This window comes from Xiphias gladius, chromosome 1 (assembly GCF_016859285.1).
Source record: "Xiphias gladius isolate SHS-SW01 ecotype Sanya breed wild chromosome 1, ASM1685928v1, whole genome shotgun sequence".
Taxonomy (NCBI): domain Eukaryota; kingdom Metazoa; phylum Chordata; class Actinopteri; order Istiophoriformes; family Xiphiidae; genus Xiphias; species Xiphias gladius.
The window spans coordinates 22171270-22192278 of NC_053400.1; the positions used below are offsets into that span (position 1 = coordinate 22171270).

The 21009-nt window shown below is 38.0% G+C and overlaps 3 protein-coding genes across 4 annotated transcripts; all 3 read left to right on the forward strand.

The window, feature by feature from the left end:
- The first annotated feature begins 1286 nt into the window (after positions 1 to 1286).
- Positions 1287 to 2111, forward strand: bdnf (brain-derived neurotrophic factor). Of its 2 annotated transcripts, XM_040134432.1 has the most exons (2): positions 1287 to 1565; positions 1617 to 2111. In XM_040134432.1, the coding sequence occupies exons 1-2, from the start codon at positions 1302 to 1304 to the stop codon at positions 2109 to 2111; spliced, it is 759 nt and encodes a 252-aa protein (XP_039990366.1). In that variant the 5' UTR covers positions 1287 to 1301. The 2 variants fall into 2 exon arrangements, with proteins under 2 accessions (XP_039990366.1, XP_039990356.1); XM_040134422.1 differs by having other exon boundaries at positions 1287 to 2111.
- Positions 2112 to 5820: 3709 nt separating this feature from the next.
- Positions 5821 to 14141, forward strand: lin7c (lin-7 homolog C (C. elegans)). Its single transcript, XM_040133126.1, has 5 exons — positions 5821 to 6020; positions 7283 to 7401; positions 7537 to 7608; positions 7792 to 8001; positions 9398 to 14141. The coding sequence occupies exons 1-5, from the start codon at positions 5984 to 5986 to the stop codon at positions 9563 to 9565; spliced, it is 606 nt and encodes a 201-aa protein (XP_039989060.1). The 5' UTR covers positions 5821 to 5983; the 3' UTR covers positions 9566 to 14141.
- Positions 14142 to 17386: 3245 nt separating this feature from the next.
- Positions 17387 to 20234, forward strand: LOC120793650 (60S acidic ribosomal protein P2-like). The gene is made up of 5 exons (XM_040133948.1): positions 17387 to 17518; positions 18404 to 18527; positions 18621 to 18669; positions 19544 to 19639; positions 20117 to 20234. Exons 2-5 carry the CDS (start codon positions 18405 to 18407, stop codon positions 20191 to 20193), a joined length of 345 nt encoding a protein of 114 aa, XP_039989882.1. The 5' UTR covers positions 17387 to 17518; position 18404; the 3' UTR covers positions 20194 to 20234.
- Positions 20235 to 21009: the final 775 nt, after the last annotated feature.

Here is a 21009-nt window from a genome sequence, read left to right on the forward strand (position 1 = left end):
CTGGCTCCTTGTGGCTCTTTTTCTTTTTTTTTTCTCTCCCCTGGCAGTGCTTTGCTTATCTCGTGAGCTGCTCTCCGGAGCCTCGAGATCGGTGCTTTACGATGCAGGCAGAATGACACATCTTTCTGTCATTCAGTTTTCTGACGACATCCTGTTAGTTCATCCTGCAGCGCTCTCGCCATCCACCTGCCAAAAAACAAACAGTGCCCCTCAACAAGCTCCTGCCTCCATTCATGACAAGAAGGTTGTATATCAGACCGGTCTGACGAGCACAGACCAGTTTTTTTTTTTTTTTTTTTTAATGAATAAATAATACTGCAGCGTCAGTGTTTGTCAGGGCTGATACAAACACAACATTTCCCACTAGGTTAGTCAGTAAATGGTGTCCATGCTGGAGATTCCTTGAGTGTTTCTAATGGTGATTTTGTTCGTGAGGTCAAAAGATAATCAATGAGGTCTTCAAACAAACAAAACAAAGAAAACACATATGCTACCGAGCCTTTCCAAATTTTGTCAGCTTATAGTTCACCCTCACAGGGTTTTAACCTAAAATGCATCCATTACTTGCCACCTGTCAATGTTTTTATAAATATATATATTTTTAAAAAACAACAAGAAAACAATTCGGGTAACTATTTGCCCTAATAAACCTGAAGTTTAAGAACATGAAAATCCAACATGTCCTTTATAAAGTTTAAAAAATAGTGGCAAGGTATGAGGTTTCAAAACTGACAAGTCAGCTCAGCGACTCAGGCAGTGAGGGATGAATGGCAGGTTTGGCCTTTATAAAACTACACATCCTTGCACGCTCTAGAAATAAACTGTACAGTTTCAAGAAAAACCCTTCAAAAAAAAAGGCTCATAAATAATAGCAAGCCTGTAAGGATGTAGTGACATCTATTTGTGTAATCTTATATTTTGTCACATGCCATCTCTCTGATGCTCCGCACAGCTTTCGGGCATTGCTGCCACCAAATAAAAACTTAAGCCAGACCTCACATAGGAACAGCATGATTACAGTTTGCAAACAGTTTTGAAAACAATGAGGACCCAGTGCCAATATCGGTTCAATAAAAGCGTTTTGTGATTATGCCAAAGCTGCTGGCTCTGTTTTTTGGCCTGCAAAGAAAGAGTAGAGAGTGTAAATAAGGGGAGAGGCGTACAAGGTGCATTATGGATCAAGAATAGGTTAACTTCCCTGAAAATGCTCTTTGACTAACTGTCCGGTTCTCTCTCCCCCCTCCTTCCCTCTTGTTTTCTGTCTCTGTCTCACCCTCCAGTTCCACCAGGTTAGAAGAGTGATGACCATCCTGTTCCTTACTATGGTTATTTCATACTTCAGTTGCATGAGAGCTGCGCCCCTGAGAGACGCCCCGGGCATGCGGGGCCATCGGACGGAAGGCTACTTGGGCGCTGCTGCGACGGCCGCACGAGGCCATGGGACTCCGCAGAGTGGTGGTGGTCCAGGCCAGCGCGGGGAACTGCCCTCACTCACAGACACGTTTGAGCAGGTGATAGAGGAGCTGCTGGAGGTGGAGGGAGAGGCGGCACAGCTGGGACAGGGGGCTGATAAGAGCCAGGGAGGTGGGGGCCCGTCCTCTGTGGTCACCACGGAGACCAAGGATGTCGACCTGTACGACTCGCGGGTGATGATCAGCAACCAAGTGCCTTTGGAGCCGCCCTTGCTCTTTCTTCTGGAGGAATACAAAAACTATCTGGATGCCGCTAATATGTCCATGAGGGTGCGGCGACACTCCGATCCCTCACGGCGTGGAGAGCTCAGTGTGTGTGACAGTATTAGCCAGTGGGTGACAGCTGTGGATAAAAAGACGGCAATAGACATGTCTGGGCAGACAGTTACCGTCATGGAAAAGGTCCCTGTCCCCAACGGCCAACTGAAGCAATACTTTTATGAGACCAAATGCAACCCCATGGGGTACACAAAGGAGGGCTGCAGAGGAATAGACAAGCGGCATTATAATTCCCAATGCAGGACAACCCAGTCCTACGTGCGAGCGCTTACCATGGATAGCAAAAAGAAGATTGGCTGGCGGTTTATAAGGATAGACACTTCATGTGTATGCACATTGACCATTAAAAGAGGGAGATAGTGTATAAAATGTATAGATTTTATTGAAGAGTTTAAAAAAGAGAATAAAGAGAAAATATCTATTTGTATATATACATAACAGGGTAAATTATTCCGTCAAATGAAAATTTTATGGACTGCATGTAAAAAAAGATGAAGTTTATACAGTAAAAGTGATACTACAGTCTATTTATTGAACATATTCATGACCTTGTAAACAATTAAAAAAAATCTGATCAGTCATTTGCGCCCAGTTTAACTTACTATATCACATTCTTCAAGACATTGTGATTTGTTTACGTTGCCAAGAATTAGAAAATGAAGGGGGAAAAAAAAGGCAAGGAATGAGAGAGAGGACAGTTCCATCTTCAAAAGCTTGCATGCTGCTTCAATTGTGAATTGAGAAATTCTCCACTTACAAAAAAGGATATGACGCTGATCAAAAAACATTCCGTTTACATATTCAGCAGAAAACAATTTTCCTCTCAAGTAATTTATCTGTTTACTGTTCTAAACTTCTCAAGGTAATGTTGAAATTACTTACTATGTCAAGGTGCTGTTGTCAAAGCTTTGCTGTTTATTTTTTTATCCCCACCAGAGGACAAGATATATATTAAAAAAATACATATATATATAAATATATATATATATATAATATATATAATATATAATATATATATATTTATATATATATATATATATAATTTATTCATTGACATGTTTCTGGGTTAATATTATTCATTTTGTATGTTGTGAAGTTGTTTGCAATATTAAACTGAAATATTTGAAGAAATAAAAATGACTATAGGCAACTGAAAAACAAAATCAATGTCGATAAAGTTTCAACAGTGCATTTTTAGGCAGGATAAACTTTATTATACAGACAGGCAGGCGGGGAGGAAGCCAGGCACACATATACACACACGCATGCATGTGCACAAACTCTGCTCCATAAAAAAAAAAAAAAAAACAATGGAGCTGTTTTACATTTTTACAGGCCGCGAGAAAATAATATATTTTCAGTAACAGAGTGGTCAGTGCATTAGGTAATGCTTAGGAAAAGAAATACTGACAGTGTCATGGTTGGAGAGAATGTATGCTTAGCAGCTCTTGGTGTAATTCAGTTTCATTTTGAGGAGGGAAAAAGCAGAAAATGCCCCTAAACCACTTCCCGCTCCCCACCAGCACATTACTGGAACGCAAACGTATGTGCTTTGATAATACATAGGTGATTTACTTAATTATTACTCCAGCTCTACATGTGATAACTCACAATTACAAGAACTTAACATCACAGGAAAAGCACCCAAACACACAATTGTAGTGTTCGACAGTGACGGATTCAACCACCAATACATTCGTGTACGTTAAAGTTACACACACAACACTTTCTTATTAGCGCATGGTAATCCCATCTTTAAATCTTCTACAGAAGAACAATCATAGATTTTATGCAGCTGTTCCTTCACTGTGGAGAAGGAGAATCCTTTTCTAGGTAACTGGTTTGGTGTCTGGGTTAAAAGACTGCTGCGGCTTCATATCAGTAATGCCCCCAGCAGACTATAACTCAGTGCGTTACATAGTGAGAACCCCTTTGCTTGCCAAGTCTATACGCCATACTTGTAGCTTGTAGCAAAATATGAAATAAAATCTGCTTGACTTTTCATCTTAATATCATGACACTTCCAAACCCATAAAATGACATATTTCAGAGAGATAAGACACACATGTGTTTGTGTCGCATGTGATCCAACCACCTCAATTTACTTCATCAACCTGAAGGTAAGTGTGACCTCTGGGAAGAACCGGATCTTGCATTTTGAGATTTTGGCAACGGACTGCTGAATAGAGGAAACTTTTTTTTTTTCCATGAGCAGAGAAAAGAGGCTCCAATTTCTTCTTCTGTTTATTTGGATCCTCTGGAGAAGCCTGACGAAGATGCTGTGAGTTACTTTTATTATACAAAAACTGTGGATAAATAGAGAGTCTTAGAAAGATGACAAGCATACAGTAGTGGCTCTCAAATCATCTACTGTCATGGATCTCCAACAAAATGTACTGAGGTTTCCTGACATGGCCACACAAGCCAAGCAAGAATTAACATTATCCTAAGTAATTTCATTATCCTATGGGAAGAAAAGCAGTTGCAATGCTTTGCTCTTCGAATAAAATCCACTTTAAGATAGAACTGGAATGATTAAGTAAAATTCAATCAATTGAGCACTAACACGTCCTCAGCATAAAAGAATGAATCAAACAATCTGGGATGCAGTTTAGGCAAGGTATTCTGAACTGCTCCATTTATCACGAGCAGGAGCCTTGGGCTACTTTTGTTTATCAAAGCTGAAGGAATAGAAAACTTCATCCTCCAATCACACACTTATTAAAGTAATGAACAAAGTGACTCTGAAATCACCAGTTGTGTTTTTTAAGCCCAGGTGAAGCCAGTGTTTACAGTAAAGGCCCGCCCATATTGTCTTTTGTGATCATGAGTCATGCATGTGAGTAGGTCTTACAGTATGATTTAGTAATTCTTTAAGCCAAGGCTATGACTGAAACTTAAGGGGAAAAAAAAACAAAACAAGAAAAAACAGCTTAGGATGATAAAACAATGGGCCTATTGTGTTGAAAAAGGGCGACACATTGCAGCTTCTCCACCATATGTGGGTCCTACCTTCAGTGAAGTTGTGCCTCTGGCCCCACCCCGATCAGCGATGTCACAGCAGGTGCGTTTCATCGGCGGTCTGCGGGCAGAGCCGCGAAGTGTCATCCCTGGCTTGGGGTGCGGTCAGAAGTGAATCACGTTTGAAAGTTTCAGATCACACAGAGCAGTGCAGCAGCGGGTTTTTTTTTTTTTTTTATATAAATGTACCGGAGTCTCAAGATGTGCCGCAGCCAACCAGTAGAGGACAGTAGAGAGACTGATCCTCCCAGGCGCCAGCAAACACAGGAAAGAAGCTTCTGGCCGCTGGTCCCTTCTCACCATACACAGGACGTAATATGAGCTAAGAACATCCCTCTGTGGGTTGGGTAAATTTTTAAAAGGAATGATAATCTAACCCTCATACTAGTACTGATTTGGTTCACTGCATGGTTGTTAAATAGTGATAGGGGACTGAGATCACAGTGGGCACCTCTCAACATGTTTTTCGTCTAGGCTGGCCAACGAGACCTCCAGCGGGCTAAACACAAGGCACCAAAGGATGAGTCCCTCCACATATTCCATGTCATCTGTAAACAGAATTTACACAACCAACCTACCGTCACTTCAAGTTAAACCGGAGTCACAGCAGTATCCAGTTTTTAGAGTGGGAATCAACTCCAGAAATGAAATACGAACCAAGGCACTAGAAGAAGGAAAGGAGGAAAGATCCTCAAGAATAGCTTAATTTAAAAATAACTTGGATTTTTCTACTACACTAGGCCATGGGTGATCCTGTGATATATTGATATGTATTGTATATTAAATTATGACATATATATATATATATATATATATACACACACACACAAATGGGTGAGGTATTAGATAAACACTTAATTATTACTGAATTATTTGATTTTTTTTTTAATTTTATTTTGTAATTATTCTGACAAAATAATTTAAAAACGTTGACTGATTCACGACAGTTAGGGAAGATGCATTCAGTGGCTCACGAGCATCCAGTGCCTACGAAAAAGAACGCGCTGAGTTCGGTGGCTTTTTCGACTTTACCAGGATTACGTGAACGCACCATGACACTGGCAGCTAGCCTAGCAGGCTAACTTGGCTAATCTGATTTATCGCCAGAGTTAAGCGCACGTAACGTTAGCCAGGATTACCAGTTTTAGTTTTTCCATATCTAGCGTTTAGCGCAGTGTCTATCTGACATCAAATAGCCACTCATTCCAAGAATGGCATCGCTTGGGGAGTCTGTGCGGTTGGAAAGAGGTAAAGTTAATTGGCCAGCTAGCCTTAGCTTAGAAATATTTGTTGTGATACCAGGGGAACGTTAGACTAGCTTAGCTAGCATAACTGATCCAGCCGGTGATTGTTGTTTTGGACTGTATACTTTCTTCTTCAGGTGGATAACATTGCGTTAAAGATGTCTTGCGGATAGCCAAAGTTTATGGCTTTGATTAATTGTGTATATTCTTGGTACCGAGCTAAAGTAACGACAGTTTTTACGGCTACATTGCTTTGCCTTGCGCAAAAGCTAACTAGCTAATGTTGGTGACAACAGGGAGTGATCAGTTAACCGAGCTGGTTTGTTAAAGGCTCGACTTATGCTAGCCGCAAAAAATGTAAGCTTTATGCACTTTGGTACACCAGCTTCATTGTCATTAGCAGCAAGGATGAGCAGTAGTAGATATGTATATTGCATACTGTATTCAACCTCGGTCTTCCATTTGACTAAACGCTGACATTAGCTCCTGATGTGTCTGCTAATAAACTGTGGCTAGAGAGTAGCGAGAACCCAGATTTCTATTTTAACAATCCCCCACACATATAATGTTAATTTAGGCCGACGAAAAGCCTAAAGAATTATCTGTGAAACAGTCTCTTCCCTTTTGTTATACTGAAATTTTTAAAGCAATTTACAGATTAAGGTAATAACGATTTCTTTAAATTCGGTAGGATATAAATAAACTCTAACTGCAACAATACAAACAGGATATTGTAGGAAAACGGCTTATTAATTTTACAGAGCTGCTGATAATGTTTGCCCCATCCCCTCTATGGTGGCGGAGGCAGTTAGTTATTTGTAAAACAAGGAGTAAATGATATGCTGGCACTGAAATTTATTGAATGAAGTTGCAGTATATCATATGGCACCAAGCGTGATATATCAGAGGTTGAATTATGTAGCTTCATAACAATGTTTATTTAAGGTAGATAAAGAGTGCTGTAAGACCAGACAAGCTTCCCCACAGGGAACATTCAGAACAAATGTTTTGCAAGTCCAGGTAATTTCAGTCTCAAACTAATTAAAGATGTTAATTGGCAGCAAATTTATTCCAATTTTGCTCATTAGTAAATAATTTTAGACATTTTTATCAAGTGGTAACGCCAGGCATTTGTTAAGCTCATTCACAGCTTCTTGCTATTTAGTTTTATATTAGTACAGGTTGAGTACTGCCATTCACACAGGAAGCAGTTGTTGCAGATATAAGTGAAAACGTTGATGGTGGTGTATGTGTTCTTGTTGACAGATATTAACCGTGCTATTGAACTGCTTGATAAGCTCCAGAGGACAGGGGAAGTTCCTCCCCAGAAGCTGCAGGCGCTGCAGAGGGTCTTACAGAGTGAATTCTGTAACGCTGTCAGAGAAGTGAGACACTGGGTCTTTGTTATTCGTAGAAACACCGAACTGTGGCATTAGAGATGGCATTAGTTCACTTTTCTCTTCAGATATTCAGATCTTCAGCTGTTGCTGATGAAATATTATCTAACAATGTCTCTTCAGGTTTATGAACATGTATATGAAACAGTGGACATCAACAGCAGTCCTGAGGTCAGGGCCAACGCCACAGCTAAGGTATACCCAAGTCAAATACCATCTAATACACAAGCATTTGACTTGTGCACACCTTTTTCTACTCTTAATTTTAAACCATTTGTCTCCTAAAGGCACTCTAGTTGAACACTTCACATTGTGTGTTAAGTGCAGTAAATACAGTATTTTCACAAAAGTTTAACACCACCACTTTTTAATTTGTAGGCTACTGTGGCAGCTTTTGCAGCAAGTGAGGGACACTCACATCCACGTGTTGTGGAACTGCCCAAGACAGAAGAAGGCCTGGGTTTCAACATAATGGGTGGAAAGGAGCAAAACTCACCTATTTACATCTCACGGATCATCCCAGGAGGCATTGCTGACCGTCATGGAGGCCTGAAGAGAGGCGACCAGCTTCTCTCTGTTAATGGGGTGGTACGTTGAATTCACAGAATCACAACATACTCCACAAATGTTACGTTTGAGTTTTAGCATGACACACATTTCATTTTTAATTTGTGTACAACTGATGAGGGATGCACTGATCCGATTTCCTGGATCTGTCTCAGTGATGATACTAGCCTGGTGGATCAGGTATCAACCATAACGTTACCAATTCACTTTAAATACAGGTTTTTTGGAAATGGCATTCGGAAATTCAGCGTTTCCACTGTCAGTTACAGTTGTTCAGTCACGGCAGCCACCAATTCAGTTTTTAGTGCCACAGTAATCCCTGATCAAATGTTACTTTACATAAAAATGATCCCAATGAGTTCCACACAATGAGGTATACACAATTTAAATTTGGCAGAAAGAATGATCTGATATCGAATCACTACTCTTTATCAGCAGATATCCTGAGTTGAGGTTTCACAATCAGTATTGAGAGAAAAAAGTTGGAATCGTTGTATCCTTACAATTAATGAAGCTCAGTATCTGAGCAAAATACATAACAAAAAGGCAGAGCTGTTGTTTTTTGAAAATTCAGCTTCATTATCCCTTTTGGGAAATTGTTTTGGCAGCAAGGACAGTTTAGCAGATAATTAAACCTTTGTGATTTTTCCTGCTTCTATTCTGAGTGTCCAGCCTCAAATAAGTGCAGTTTTTGGAGGATATGTCTCAGAATGGGTGGAAGGAAAACTGAGGACAGAGAAGCATTTACTTTAACACAAGGTGTATGTCATGCTTAAGGGTCCAATTTGCCTGTTTTCACCATGAATGCTGTCATACCAATGTCCAGAAGAAGACTGCTAACAAACGCATGCTGTATGAATTTAAACAATGTAGGTTTCAAATTCATCTGGAAATTGGCTCTGCAAATGTTTTATGAGGAAGGAAATGAATTCAGCATATTTATTAGGCCTCAAGGACACACAAAAGAATTTTGGTGAGAAACTGTGAATGTCAACGTAATTTAGTTTGTTTACAGGAAAACTACAGGGTATCTTTAAACCTCTTTCACATTAGCCACAGCATTCAGCAGTTGCGCTTGATGTTATGCTCAGGTCGTTTAAAATTCAAGCCAAAGACAATCATCCAGTTGACTTTGTTTATTGCTCAATTTGTTCTCTCATTAAAACGTCCAAATTCCAAACCTTTATATGGTAAGTTGAACCAGGTTTATGTTGGAACTATGTTCACTGCAGTACCTGTAAAATACTGAGGTAATTGTTTCTTCTAAAGTTACAACATATTGTGTGGCTCATGAGTTAAACAATTGCCCACAGTATATTGCTTTTTGATTATAAACCTATTAAAAAAAACTTATGATACTACGTCTGTGATAAAATCTTACAGTAGTTTTTTGTGTTTTGTTTTTTTTTCCCCCCAGAGTGTTGAAGGTGAGCACCATGAGAAAGCTGTGGAACTCCTCAAAGCCGCTCAGGGCACAGTAAAGCTGGTAGTAAGGTACACCCCCAAAGTCCTAGAGGAAATGGAGTCACGCTTTGAGAAAATGAGGTCGGCAAAGCGCCGGCAACAGAACAACTATCCCCAGTAGGATTTTTCCATGTTGATGCCCAGCTCCCATGTCTCTGCTACTCTAGCCTTCTTGCCATCTGTTCTGGTCTCTTTCTTATCTCTCCTACCCAAGTTTAGTTTTAGTTGCCACTCACACATACCGTATATTCTGCTTCTACCCCTCTATGTAGCATTTTGAATATTCACCATTGTTACTGTACTAGACACTACGACTCTAGATGAACACTAGAATGATTATAACTGTCTGTGTAGGTGGTCTCTCACACGTGTGCATTATTTTTGAATTGACAATTTGAATGCAACTTTGAGTACTTTTCAGACCAACTACAGAGCTCCTTTGACTGGAAAGGTAGTGTTTTTAATTCTTTTATCACAGCCACTACCAAGTGCCTCAGGGCAAACACGTTTATCCTATGTACTGTGTTCACTGTTCTTTTTTTTTTCTTTTTAATTGTTGAAATTCAAGTACACATAATTAAGTGCTTGTGGCTGGAATCACTGCAAGTTTAGCAACTATTATTCTCAAAGATCATTTAATTTGATTATAAAATCCAGTTAAATTTTAATGGCCTCTTTACCTTTATGTCCAGAGAAGCTTTGGAGGATTTGATAACATTTTGAATTTGTTAAAAAGAGATAGTTACTATTTATCTTAGATATTAATCTTAGAAGATTTTGCTCTGGGCTTACCCACTAAGTTTTTTTTTTTTTTTTTTACATCATACCACACTATAAAAAGCTCACATGGTGCTGTGGGGTTTGAGTAGCTCAGCAGGAACTGTAAGTGATGTAATGGGGTCTCAGCAACTCATGAGCTAAATTCCTGCCACCACACATACACTCATTTTTACTTGTATCGAAGTAATAAACCTTCACAAGCATAAACTCTCTAGAGTCAGCAGGACACGAGATTAAGCTTTGATTAAATTATCTTGATTTTTCTTTAGCCAGGTACAGTAATTAATTAGAAGTCAGTTACTTAACACGTCTTTGATCTTTGCTAAAAACTGCTAGTTAGTATTGTTTGCATCAAGTAGAAAGCAAAGAAATGTAAGACATTCATAATAACAAGCAATCGCTTTATGTCACAGTAATGCCTAATGTGAGTTTTCATCATTATTTTGATGAATGAATGAAATGGCAGATGTTGATATTTCACATACTGTATATGGCCATTGCATATTCATCAAGATGGTGTTTGGGGCATCATGTTGTAAATCTGTTGCATCAGCATATCGTTCATTTCTATTTTTTTTTGTCTTTTTAACATTTTGTTACTCCACGTCTTACTTAAAAACAAAAACGTGTCTTATATGAAGCATTTACTACTTTGATCTTTTATATCCTGGCATCATTGAGATCTTTAAAGGTTAATCGTGCACATAATACCAGGGCTGGGATAAGGATTAACATTCAAAGACAAGAGTAAGGCCGTATATTTCAATAATTTAGTAGAGCAATAAGTTGGAACATTTTCTTACCTTTGTGTCCCTACAGATTCATTGCCATAAAGTACCTACACATTTTTGTCTTTTTTCTTTTATTATTACTCACAGTCGTCTTTGCTTCATTAAAGCCAAAATTTCAGTGGCAACCATGTACTCTGTATTTAATATACAAACTGCACATAATTTTAAAATAAGAACGATAATGATAAACATTTTATTACTGAATACTTCCAGTCATTGGCAGTTCTGCTATGCGGTTTTAAGCAGGTTAATATCAAACCAGTGTCAATAACCCTCACTAGACCTTAATTGTAGGTTTTCCTCCCATGTTTACATATACAGCACATATAAACAAAGTTTTGTTAGTGTTTGCAGAATGCATGATTAGCTATCATATTGATATTCCTCGTGCATCATGAGAAAACATCTTGTGATGTGGAACAGTAACGATTGACAAGTCCAAATCCTACGCTTAATCCTCCGTGCAACATGTCAGTCAAACAAGTCCGCACACCATGGTTTTCTTTAAAAAACTTCAATGTACAAAATCAAACAAAAGTGAGTATTGATTTAAAGCGAAAAAATTAAGTAAATTTCAATATAATGATTGTCAGGTAGAAGCCCTTCCTCGCTCAGTCTTTCAGTGTGTGGGACAACATACTCCCCAGAACAAATTTTCAGTTTTTTATTCACAGAAGTCTTTTGTTTCCATGGTAGATGCAATATCCTGTACATAGCATATAGCATACCGTAAAGTAGGCTTTAGCTGCGTAAGCCATACTATTGTCCACAGTCTCAGGATTAGCACATCACATACTTGAGACAGTCAGGCGTTAACGATGAAGATAGTTGTTATTTATATAACTGGTGTAGAATTTAAATGGATAGTGGATAAAGTAACAGAAACACATGGCTGTGTATGAAAAGCAGGAAAACTTTACCCCCAGTCTAGCTTCAGTCTCTATTTGAATGGTGTCATACATGTCCTGAACCGTTTGTCCTCTGGTGTCGAACCGTACTTCAGAAAGTAATTCCTTCTTAATGCAGTGTAGTTTTAAATGGAAATGAAGTTGAGTGTGCCACTTTGCGGCTGTTTTGGCGTATGCTGTCATGACTGACATGGCATAATGGCGACGGCTGTACAGTTATTGTGTCCAAGGCGTCTGAATTTAGGTCACTGATAGTTTCTATTTGCTTGTATAGCTGCTTTTTTGATGTAGTTATTCCGAAGCTTTTCACTTTCTTTTTTTTTTAATCATTTGGTGTTTTTTGTTGTTTTATCCACCATCTCTTAACATACAATAAGGTTCAATAAGGGGTGACTGCCTATGACATCAATTGCTCTAGCAAACTGTAAATAGCTCATTCAAAAGAAATGAAGATCAAAGGTACTTTTTGGCATAAAAAAAATTATTATTTTGTTTTCTCCAAAATATTCTTGCGTGTTTCAGTGATCTGGAAATTTGTCCTTAAAAAAGATGAAAAAGAAATGCATCACAAAGTGCTTAAAATATCATTATCAGTGTAAGGTTAGGGAAGCTTTGGTTTTTGTTTTTTTGTTTTTTCCTTCCACAAGAAAGTGAGTATCACTCGGTGATGATTTGATCATTTTTACTTAATAATCGGAGCTAAAAGTGTAGTTTGCAAACAAGTTGCTCTTTGCCATCTTAGTTTTATTTGTTGCAGTCTCTACATATGTCCATCATTACCCTCCATGTCAACTCAGTCAGCTGTTCCTTTAAATGTCAGGTTTACCTGCGGGGCTGTCTTCACTCAAGCCAGTGGAAGGTGTCATTGACTTTTATCGAATTGTATATTACTTTAATATTAAAAAAAAAAAAAAAGATGATTGAAGATGAGCACATAGCCTGGATGTATTTGGTAGGCGTGCTCCTTCTAACCCATTACTCCTTACTAAAAATGCTGAATTTTGGGACAAAGTATAAAACAAAACACACGCAGTACCGTAAAAACTGAATGCAAATCAACTATCTATGCAAGGTCATTGAAAAACTTTGAAAATCTCCTGTATTGGTGCAAAATAGTTTTTATTACAGAATGTTATTGAAAATTACTACTTTAAGGCTGTGTGGACAAACGTCTAATGTAATACAACTTGTTCAACAATTTTGGGACCCGCTGCACTTAAACACATTGGAGTTACATAGTGTTCCGAGACATTTACCATGTTTGTTATTGTAACATTCTCATGTTGATCACCATCAAGTAACCGTTAAAATTTCCATGTGATATCGGCCTTGCTATCTAATTAATGATTGTTCAGATGCATGTAGAAGAATAGGCTTATGTGAAGGTGAGGTTAGTAGTAGACCATGTCATAGGCTACTTTGAGCATACCTTTGTTTTGGGGCAGAAAATTTAGCTGAGGAGTTTGGTTGTACATAAAAGGTTGAAATGTCTTAATATAATGTATAGTTTGAACCTTAATTGTGTTTTATCTAACAGTAAATATCTAGCTGCACTGCTCAGACACCTGCACAAGTATAGTAAATCATAAAAAACTCTAATGAGACTTGGTATTGATATTGCACAGTCACACTCTCCACTGAATGTCACTGACCATGATCTTAGTTACAAAATTTTGTGAAGTACCCTTCAACTTTCTACCCGTTTTCCTTGTCTATATATTGGAATGGTCGATAGAGTATTTTTTATAATAGTTTTCTTTTGATATTTTTCTCAATTTTTATAAGTGGTTTTCCTAAAAATAAATACCAGGGATAATTGGTACTTCCACTTTGACTGTGTACCAGGGCCATATCAGTAAAACCTCTCTGAAATGCTGCACTGATGTAGAATGGCTGATTAGATCTTGTGGCTGTATGAACTTACAGACTAAGAAGAGAAACCCTCCTAGATCAGCGCTTCTTTTCTGGGATCCGAACTGATTTTTTTCTTTTCCTTTTAGTACCAAGACCAAATTTGCAACATTTGTGAAAATTTTGATAATGTTTTAAAATGTTTTAGTCAGTGCTTGTTTAGGATTATTACCTGTAAACTGTGTTGTGTTATTTTGTGTTCTATGGTTTGTTATCTAATTTACTGTGTTACATTGATGTGGAATGTAAAATGTTGTGATGTAGAACATAATAATTGGACTGGCTGAATAAACAGTGCTTAAATTTATGACTTTTCAAGGTCTTCTTGAACACCTTGTACACACAGCATTTATTTTGGTTTTAGGCTCAATAACATCAGGAACAACCCCCAAAAGCAGTGAAAGAGTTGTGAGAGGACATTAAAACAATAAGACGTTTGTAGGCATGTCTCTTATCATTCAGAAGCTCCATAATGCTCTTCACAATAATTGTCATGCCTGGCACATATGGTAAATTCTTTAATGAAAATTCAGAAAATGCATGCGACGCAGAGTAGGAGCTCCCTTCGGTGAAGAGGGAAACATTTTTGCTGCCAAACACTGCTGTAAGAATGCACCCAGAGCTGAACTTTCTCGCTCAGCTATTGAAACGGATTGTGTTCTTCAGACAAAACTGCCATGCTGATGCGTACATTAGTGTACTGCAGCAGGTCCAGCGATTAAATGCTCTTCCTTTGTCTTCAATGCTCTGCTTCACTATTCCACTACTGTCTCGCCTTAATGGTACAAGAAGCCGGAAACTACTTCAGAGCAGGGAATAGAAACTCGGTAAGAGCAACTTGGCAGTTACGACATTAGTTCAAATTTTTTCTCCTCCTTGGTCCAAAACCATGTGTTTGGAAAAGCACAGGTGACACCAGTAACTTTAATGATGGCTCTCTTCCAACGATAATTGCAATGCATAAATAATCAATTTTTATTTTTTAATCAGATAAGTCCATTTTATTTTGTGAAATCCCTTGAGGCAATAGTCTTCCCACTCTGGATATAGTTGTGTTTAAAAGGTGGTTTCACCCAGATGCATCCATACATACTTGTGGTAGATCAGGGCTGGTTGCCTGGAACCACACCACGCACGTGACAGCAATTCATTAGAAATGGATGTTCACGCTACAGCTCGAGACCAGAGCACAGCTGCTGGTTTCTCGTGGTGTGGATCAGATCCATTGCAGAGTCTCGTGTGTGGATGGTGCACATGGTCTTTTCTGGCAACAAAAATCAATCACACCCCAGTGCGAGCACAGCAGTAGCAACAGGGTCTGAGGACGAAGCAGGGGGCCAAACTGGATCTGGAGCCTAATCAGCAGTAGGAGCAAAGGAGTAAGAAATTTATTCATGTTGAGATACAGTACGGTATAACACACATACACACATTTGAATGCTTGGAAAAGGAGAACACTCGTAGAGCAAAAGTTGCTGACATTAGTGAGAGGTGAGTGAATTGTCGCTGAGCCACAAAAGCACCAACTTTTAATTGCAAAAAGATGTAAATACATTTTAAAATGCCTTCTGTGATAGAGAAAACTTCTACTTAGAACAACAGGACGACATGTAAACACCTAAATGATGAGACACAGTCTTGGAGAAAAGACAAAAAGCAGAAAGCTGAGTAAAGCAGCCTGAATGAGGCATATCCCTGATTTTAATAAAATATATTGGACTATTGGACATTGGTCCAGATGTACACTGAATTTTTTTTTAAACTCTTTATTGTAAAAAAGAACATGGAACAGAAAAAAGCAATAGTTTAAATTTGCAGTATAATGCAATTACAAATAAAAATATTTGAAAAAAAAAAATGAAAAGACCTGAATAAAGTGAAATAAATACCCCTAATAGTTCAAGTACACACTAAAGAATTTTGTCACCATTTATCTTGAAGATCATGAAATTAAAATAGCAAATTCATACAAATATCTTGTGCAGTTTTGTTTTTTTCTGTTGTTACGGGACCACTTTCTAATAAGGCACATTTTATAAAGGCTTTGCAAGTCTTAACTAATAACTTTTTGAATTGTTAACGAATAATTCACTGATGCTTTATGGATCAGTTGTAAGCCATGACAGGAACAGCTTTAGGTTGCCAGATTGTGAAACATCCTTTTAACTGATTGGTCCATGTGACAGAGGAACTGCAGCAACACCCATTTATTAACAATTTATTAAGCATTTTTACCAACATATATAGCTGTTTTATAACTAAATAGAAAGAGTACACAACCAGCAAAAGGGATTTTTCACAACCTGATATTTGTTTCTATCGGGGACAGTAATTTCTTAATCATTAATAAAGGTAGTACTTACAACTTGTGTTTTATAAAGGGTGACTTATTAGACAGCAGCACTGCTGCGTCACGGAGAAAGACTCAAGACAATTTTGTTTCCATTTACATTATTTTTGGGATATATTACATTTTATGAATAAAGTGTTGTAGAGGTTTAGAATGAACTGTATTCATGAACATATCAACATCCTCTATGTATTTAAACTGAGCCTCTTACGGTGCAATATGAGGCAGGGCCCTGTTCTTTGAATGGGGAGAACTCATTCTTGTCCAGAACAGACTGCTGATGACTTTACATGAGTATTTTTTGCTTCTTAGAAGTTGATTTGAAATTCATGTGGAAGTGTTGTCAGAGTCCTTAAGCCAAAACCTGCAAAAGTGCAGCTTATTGACAGTTAGCTGGATCATGATCAATACTTATTAAGGTGAATCCCAGACATTAACTAATTTTCAGATATAAATGGCTTGGTTTCTTAGATGTATAATAAAACAGTGTTGATATAATTAGGACTTTAGATGGGAAGGTTAACGAGGAATCATTATGATTTGTTGGTATAATTATCACAATGAAGGGCTGTATTTATATATGATAAAATATATAATTAAATAATAAAGAACCGATCCAAACATATAGTGTGAGCAGAGTCATAAACTCAACTCAGAAATTCTAACATCAAGCACTTAATTCGACATTGAAATGCGAATTTGTCATTTGATCTCTGTAAAATAATTAACTGCGGAGCTCACCTTGCTTTTTCTGTTTTGTTTCGTTTCGTTTTCATAGCGGGCTTATCATTATCACTATGAAGCCCCCAGCAATGCACCAACATCACTCATGGTCTGAGCACATTCAGTGGTAATATTTAATTGTTTAACACCGTTGAAAGAGTGGAAACACCATGGGGCACAAATTTAGAACAGAACTACACACACTAACAATGCAGAAACACACGGAACATGTCATTAACATTATTTGTGAGTGTGAGTGCAGGATAGCTTCATCCAGTCTTTAAAGAAAAAAAAATCAGTCATCAAACTCTTCTCAAAGACCTAAATTAGCTGTAGACAGAATTCCCAGCATTATTTCAGCCTGTTACCCTGTATTAGTTAAACCACAAGTGAACCAAAGGGCCCGGGTGTGTTGAACCAGATTTGTACTGTAACATATTGCATTGCACCCTCTGTAGTTGAACAGTAGGTGTCGCCTTCGCTTCTTCTTGCTCTGCGGTCCGAAGAAGAAGAAGAAGAAGAGCGGTTTCTTCCGTTTCCACCCACTGACGCTTCTTCCTTTCTGTCCGTGCTAACCTCGGAGTGAACACGCGTTCGCCTGTCTAGCTCAAGTGAGTGTCTTTTTATGATGTAAATAACACAGTATTCACTATGAGAATGGGCAAGGTATTTCAAGAAATAAGTAAACTTCTGGCTGTGGTAACTCAAAGACCTTAAAGTGTGGCATCTTTACATTATTTATTCTTTTCACGCACCGCACCGTGGCAGCAGCTAGCCAAGATAGCAAATGTTAACCGAAGCACAAGCCGCCACATGGGTGTAAAACTGCAGCTATGTTGTTTCTGTCGTCACATTTTAAACGGTCTGTTCGAGTACATGTAACTAGATTTAACCAGAAGCATTACGCCAAATATTTTCCAACACTCAAGACTCAAAAGGCCCTGCTTATACGTCCAGAAAATCAGCCCTAAACAGTGTTTGATTGTCAAACTAACTTCATCATTCAAAAATGTTTTCAGATCAAAATATTTCATATTAACGGTGACAGTTTTGTTAGTTGATTACAGTATAATTTGTGCTTACAAGTTACATGATGGAAAAACTGAGTTAAGGCTCTTGAAGATTGTGCTGTTTGATAGTATTAACTACTTTATTGCATGCTGTTCAAATCATAATTAAATAGTCCAAGTAAGCTTTAAGGAGCACAGCCATGTATGAGGAAAGTAAGAGTACTCCTGGCAACAATAAATGCTTAGTCTGATATGTGTAGGACAGAGTGCCTACATTTTGTACTTAATGTTTCACATTCATGGTTTTAATGTTTTTCTTCTCTTGAGTGGCGTAAATTTGTGTAAGAGAAGAAGAAATTTCTCGTCTTTGAATTCATTCAGTGCATAGCCCTTACCCTGTTTTTATTTAGGAAAATAAAAAGAAATGTGTAAAAAGCTGGCCAAACTTACTGCTGACAGTTCATCTTCCCGTTTGTTGTTTTTCAGGATGCGTTACGTTGCTGCTTACCTGCTCTCTGCCCTGGGTGGCAATGAAAACCCTGAGGCCAAGGACATCAAGAAGATCCTCGACAGCGTTGGCATTGAGGCCGATGACACACGCTTGGACAAGGTACAGAGCAGATTAATTTCCATTGTTTCTGGTTTTGTGGCTACAGTTGTACCAGCGGCAGTGATACCCATATAATTTGATCTTTCCCAACAGGTCATCTCTGAGCTCAAGGGCAAGAATGTGAATGACGTGATCGCCACAGGTGGGTTTGCTACTGTGCCACTTGTCAGATTGTAGTGCCTGTGTTGAGTGATAAATTTAGATTTTACTTTTTTTTTTGTGGTTTTTTTTTGTTTTTTTGTTTTTTTGGTTTTGCCGAAATTTGTACATCTGTTAGTCTCTCTCAGATAAAGCAGCACTGGGCAGGATTTGAATATTTAAATTCAGCCCTGAATTTATCTACAATACAAGCAACTAAGCACTCAGAGTTAGACTTGCAATACAATTATCTCTTCACTCTGCTTAAAAAAAAAAAAAAAAAAAAAGTCAACAGTAGGCCCAAGAGATGCATTTTCAGACATTAAATCGCAGAATTCCTGGATGCGTAAATCCTTTAAACAGCAGTTAACCCCTCAATAAATTTGAGACACAACACATGAAGCTGTTGTGAAGTGTTTTATGTAAGCTGATGAGAGTATCTGATAATACATTGTGGTTGATTTGCTAAGTCTATGAATATGATGTCCAGTTTTTTCAATTTTAACTGTATATCTGAATATATTTACACTTGGTTCAAACTGGAAGGTACTGACTGGGTCAAAAATCACAGCTTTAGACTGTGTACCTTTTTAGTATTAGTATCAACATGATAATGTAATGCATATGACGACTGGTGCTTTTTTAAAAGATATATACTTCAAACTTTGATGAAAAATTCTGTATATCAAGGCCAACCAGACAGAGGCAGTGTTCACTTGGCTATAACTGTAATATTGTCACTGTAAGGCCAGGAAAGATGATGTTTATGCTAATGTTATTACTATGGCTGAATTGCCAGATCGTCTCATAATGTTTCTGGCTGCTGAGGGTCAGCGATATAACTTGTGCTTTATATCTGCCAACTCGTGTCTCCTCAGGTTACGGTAAGCTGGCCAGCGTGCCAGCAGGCGGTGCCGTAGCCGCTGCCAGCTCTGCTGCTGCCAGCTCAGGCGGAGCCGCAGCTCCTGCTGCAGGTGAGCATTGCAGATTATCACCTTGTTTGACTGCATCAATGACACTTGGCACACAGTGCCTTTGCCCTTGCCCGTATGTTAATATGTTGATATGAAGCCAAATTAGTCATAAATTGCTTTTTCATAGAATTAAATGTTACATAATTTCACCTGGCTGAGAATGTTCTTAGGGCATATTTTTGCTAGGTTTTTAGTGTGGTCATTTTGGAGAAATTGGTGTCATAATATGTATATATTCATGGGGAAGAATACAGTGACTTGACATTAATTGTTGACATTAACAGTTTGTCATGAAAACCCAATAATTGAATTGTTTTCTAACAATTGCGTGAGTTACCTCAGTGACTTCATACACCGATCAACATTAACACGGGTAACTGATTTTAATGATGTGGCTGATCTGTCAGCATAGCTGTTTATTAAATGTGCGTTGGTCATTATAACAGGAAATAATATCAAATGCTTTTTATTTTGCAGTTGAGGAGAAGAAGGAAGAGAAGAAAGAAGAGTCTGAGGAGTCCGATGACGACATGGGATTCGGCCTGTTCGACTAAACTTTTTCAAAAGATGAATAAAGTTTATAAAAAAACCTCAACTGTTTAAACTCATTTTACACTGCAGAATTCCCTCCTGGTATACCATATTTTTATTGATAATCAGTAGGATAGAAATTGGTGTTTGGCACTCCTTGTTATAAAGCAGCCAGTTACAGTCTAAGATTTTTAAGTGTGTGAAAGTTAAATTACTTTGACTACATTATGCATATTCAAACTTTGTTATGAGGTGTTATTTTCTTGAAAGATCAAAAATAAAATTGACATATATAGTTAGGTACATATGTTTTTGGACAGTGACACAATTTTCATAATTTTGCCTCTGTCCACCACTGCAATGGATTTGAAACAAAGCCATTAAGATATGAATGAATTGTGAACTTTGAACTTCAATTCAAGGAGTTTAAAAAAAATATCTCAATAGCTGTTTTGGAATTAGCCATTTTTATACATAGTCCATTTTCAAAGGCTCAAAAGTAATTGGACAGTTGACAGTTGATCAATATCATGGTCAGGTGTGGCCTGTTTCCTCATTTAATAACAAATTAGGTGGTGTAAAGGTCTAGAGCTGATTCCGAGAGTTAAATTTGCATTTGGTAGCTGTGAATGGAGAATCTCAATATATTGTCCAAAGATGTGTCGATGCAAATGAAGGAGGCCATCATTAGGCTGAAAAAAAAACAAAACAAACCTATCAGACAGATGGCACAAACTTTAGGAGTGGGCAAAACAACTATTTGGTATTCTTAAAAAAGCTCAGTAACACCAAAAGGCCTGGAAGACCATGGAAGACAACTAAAGTGGATGATTGCAAAA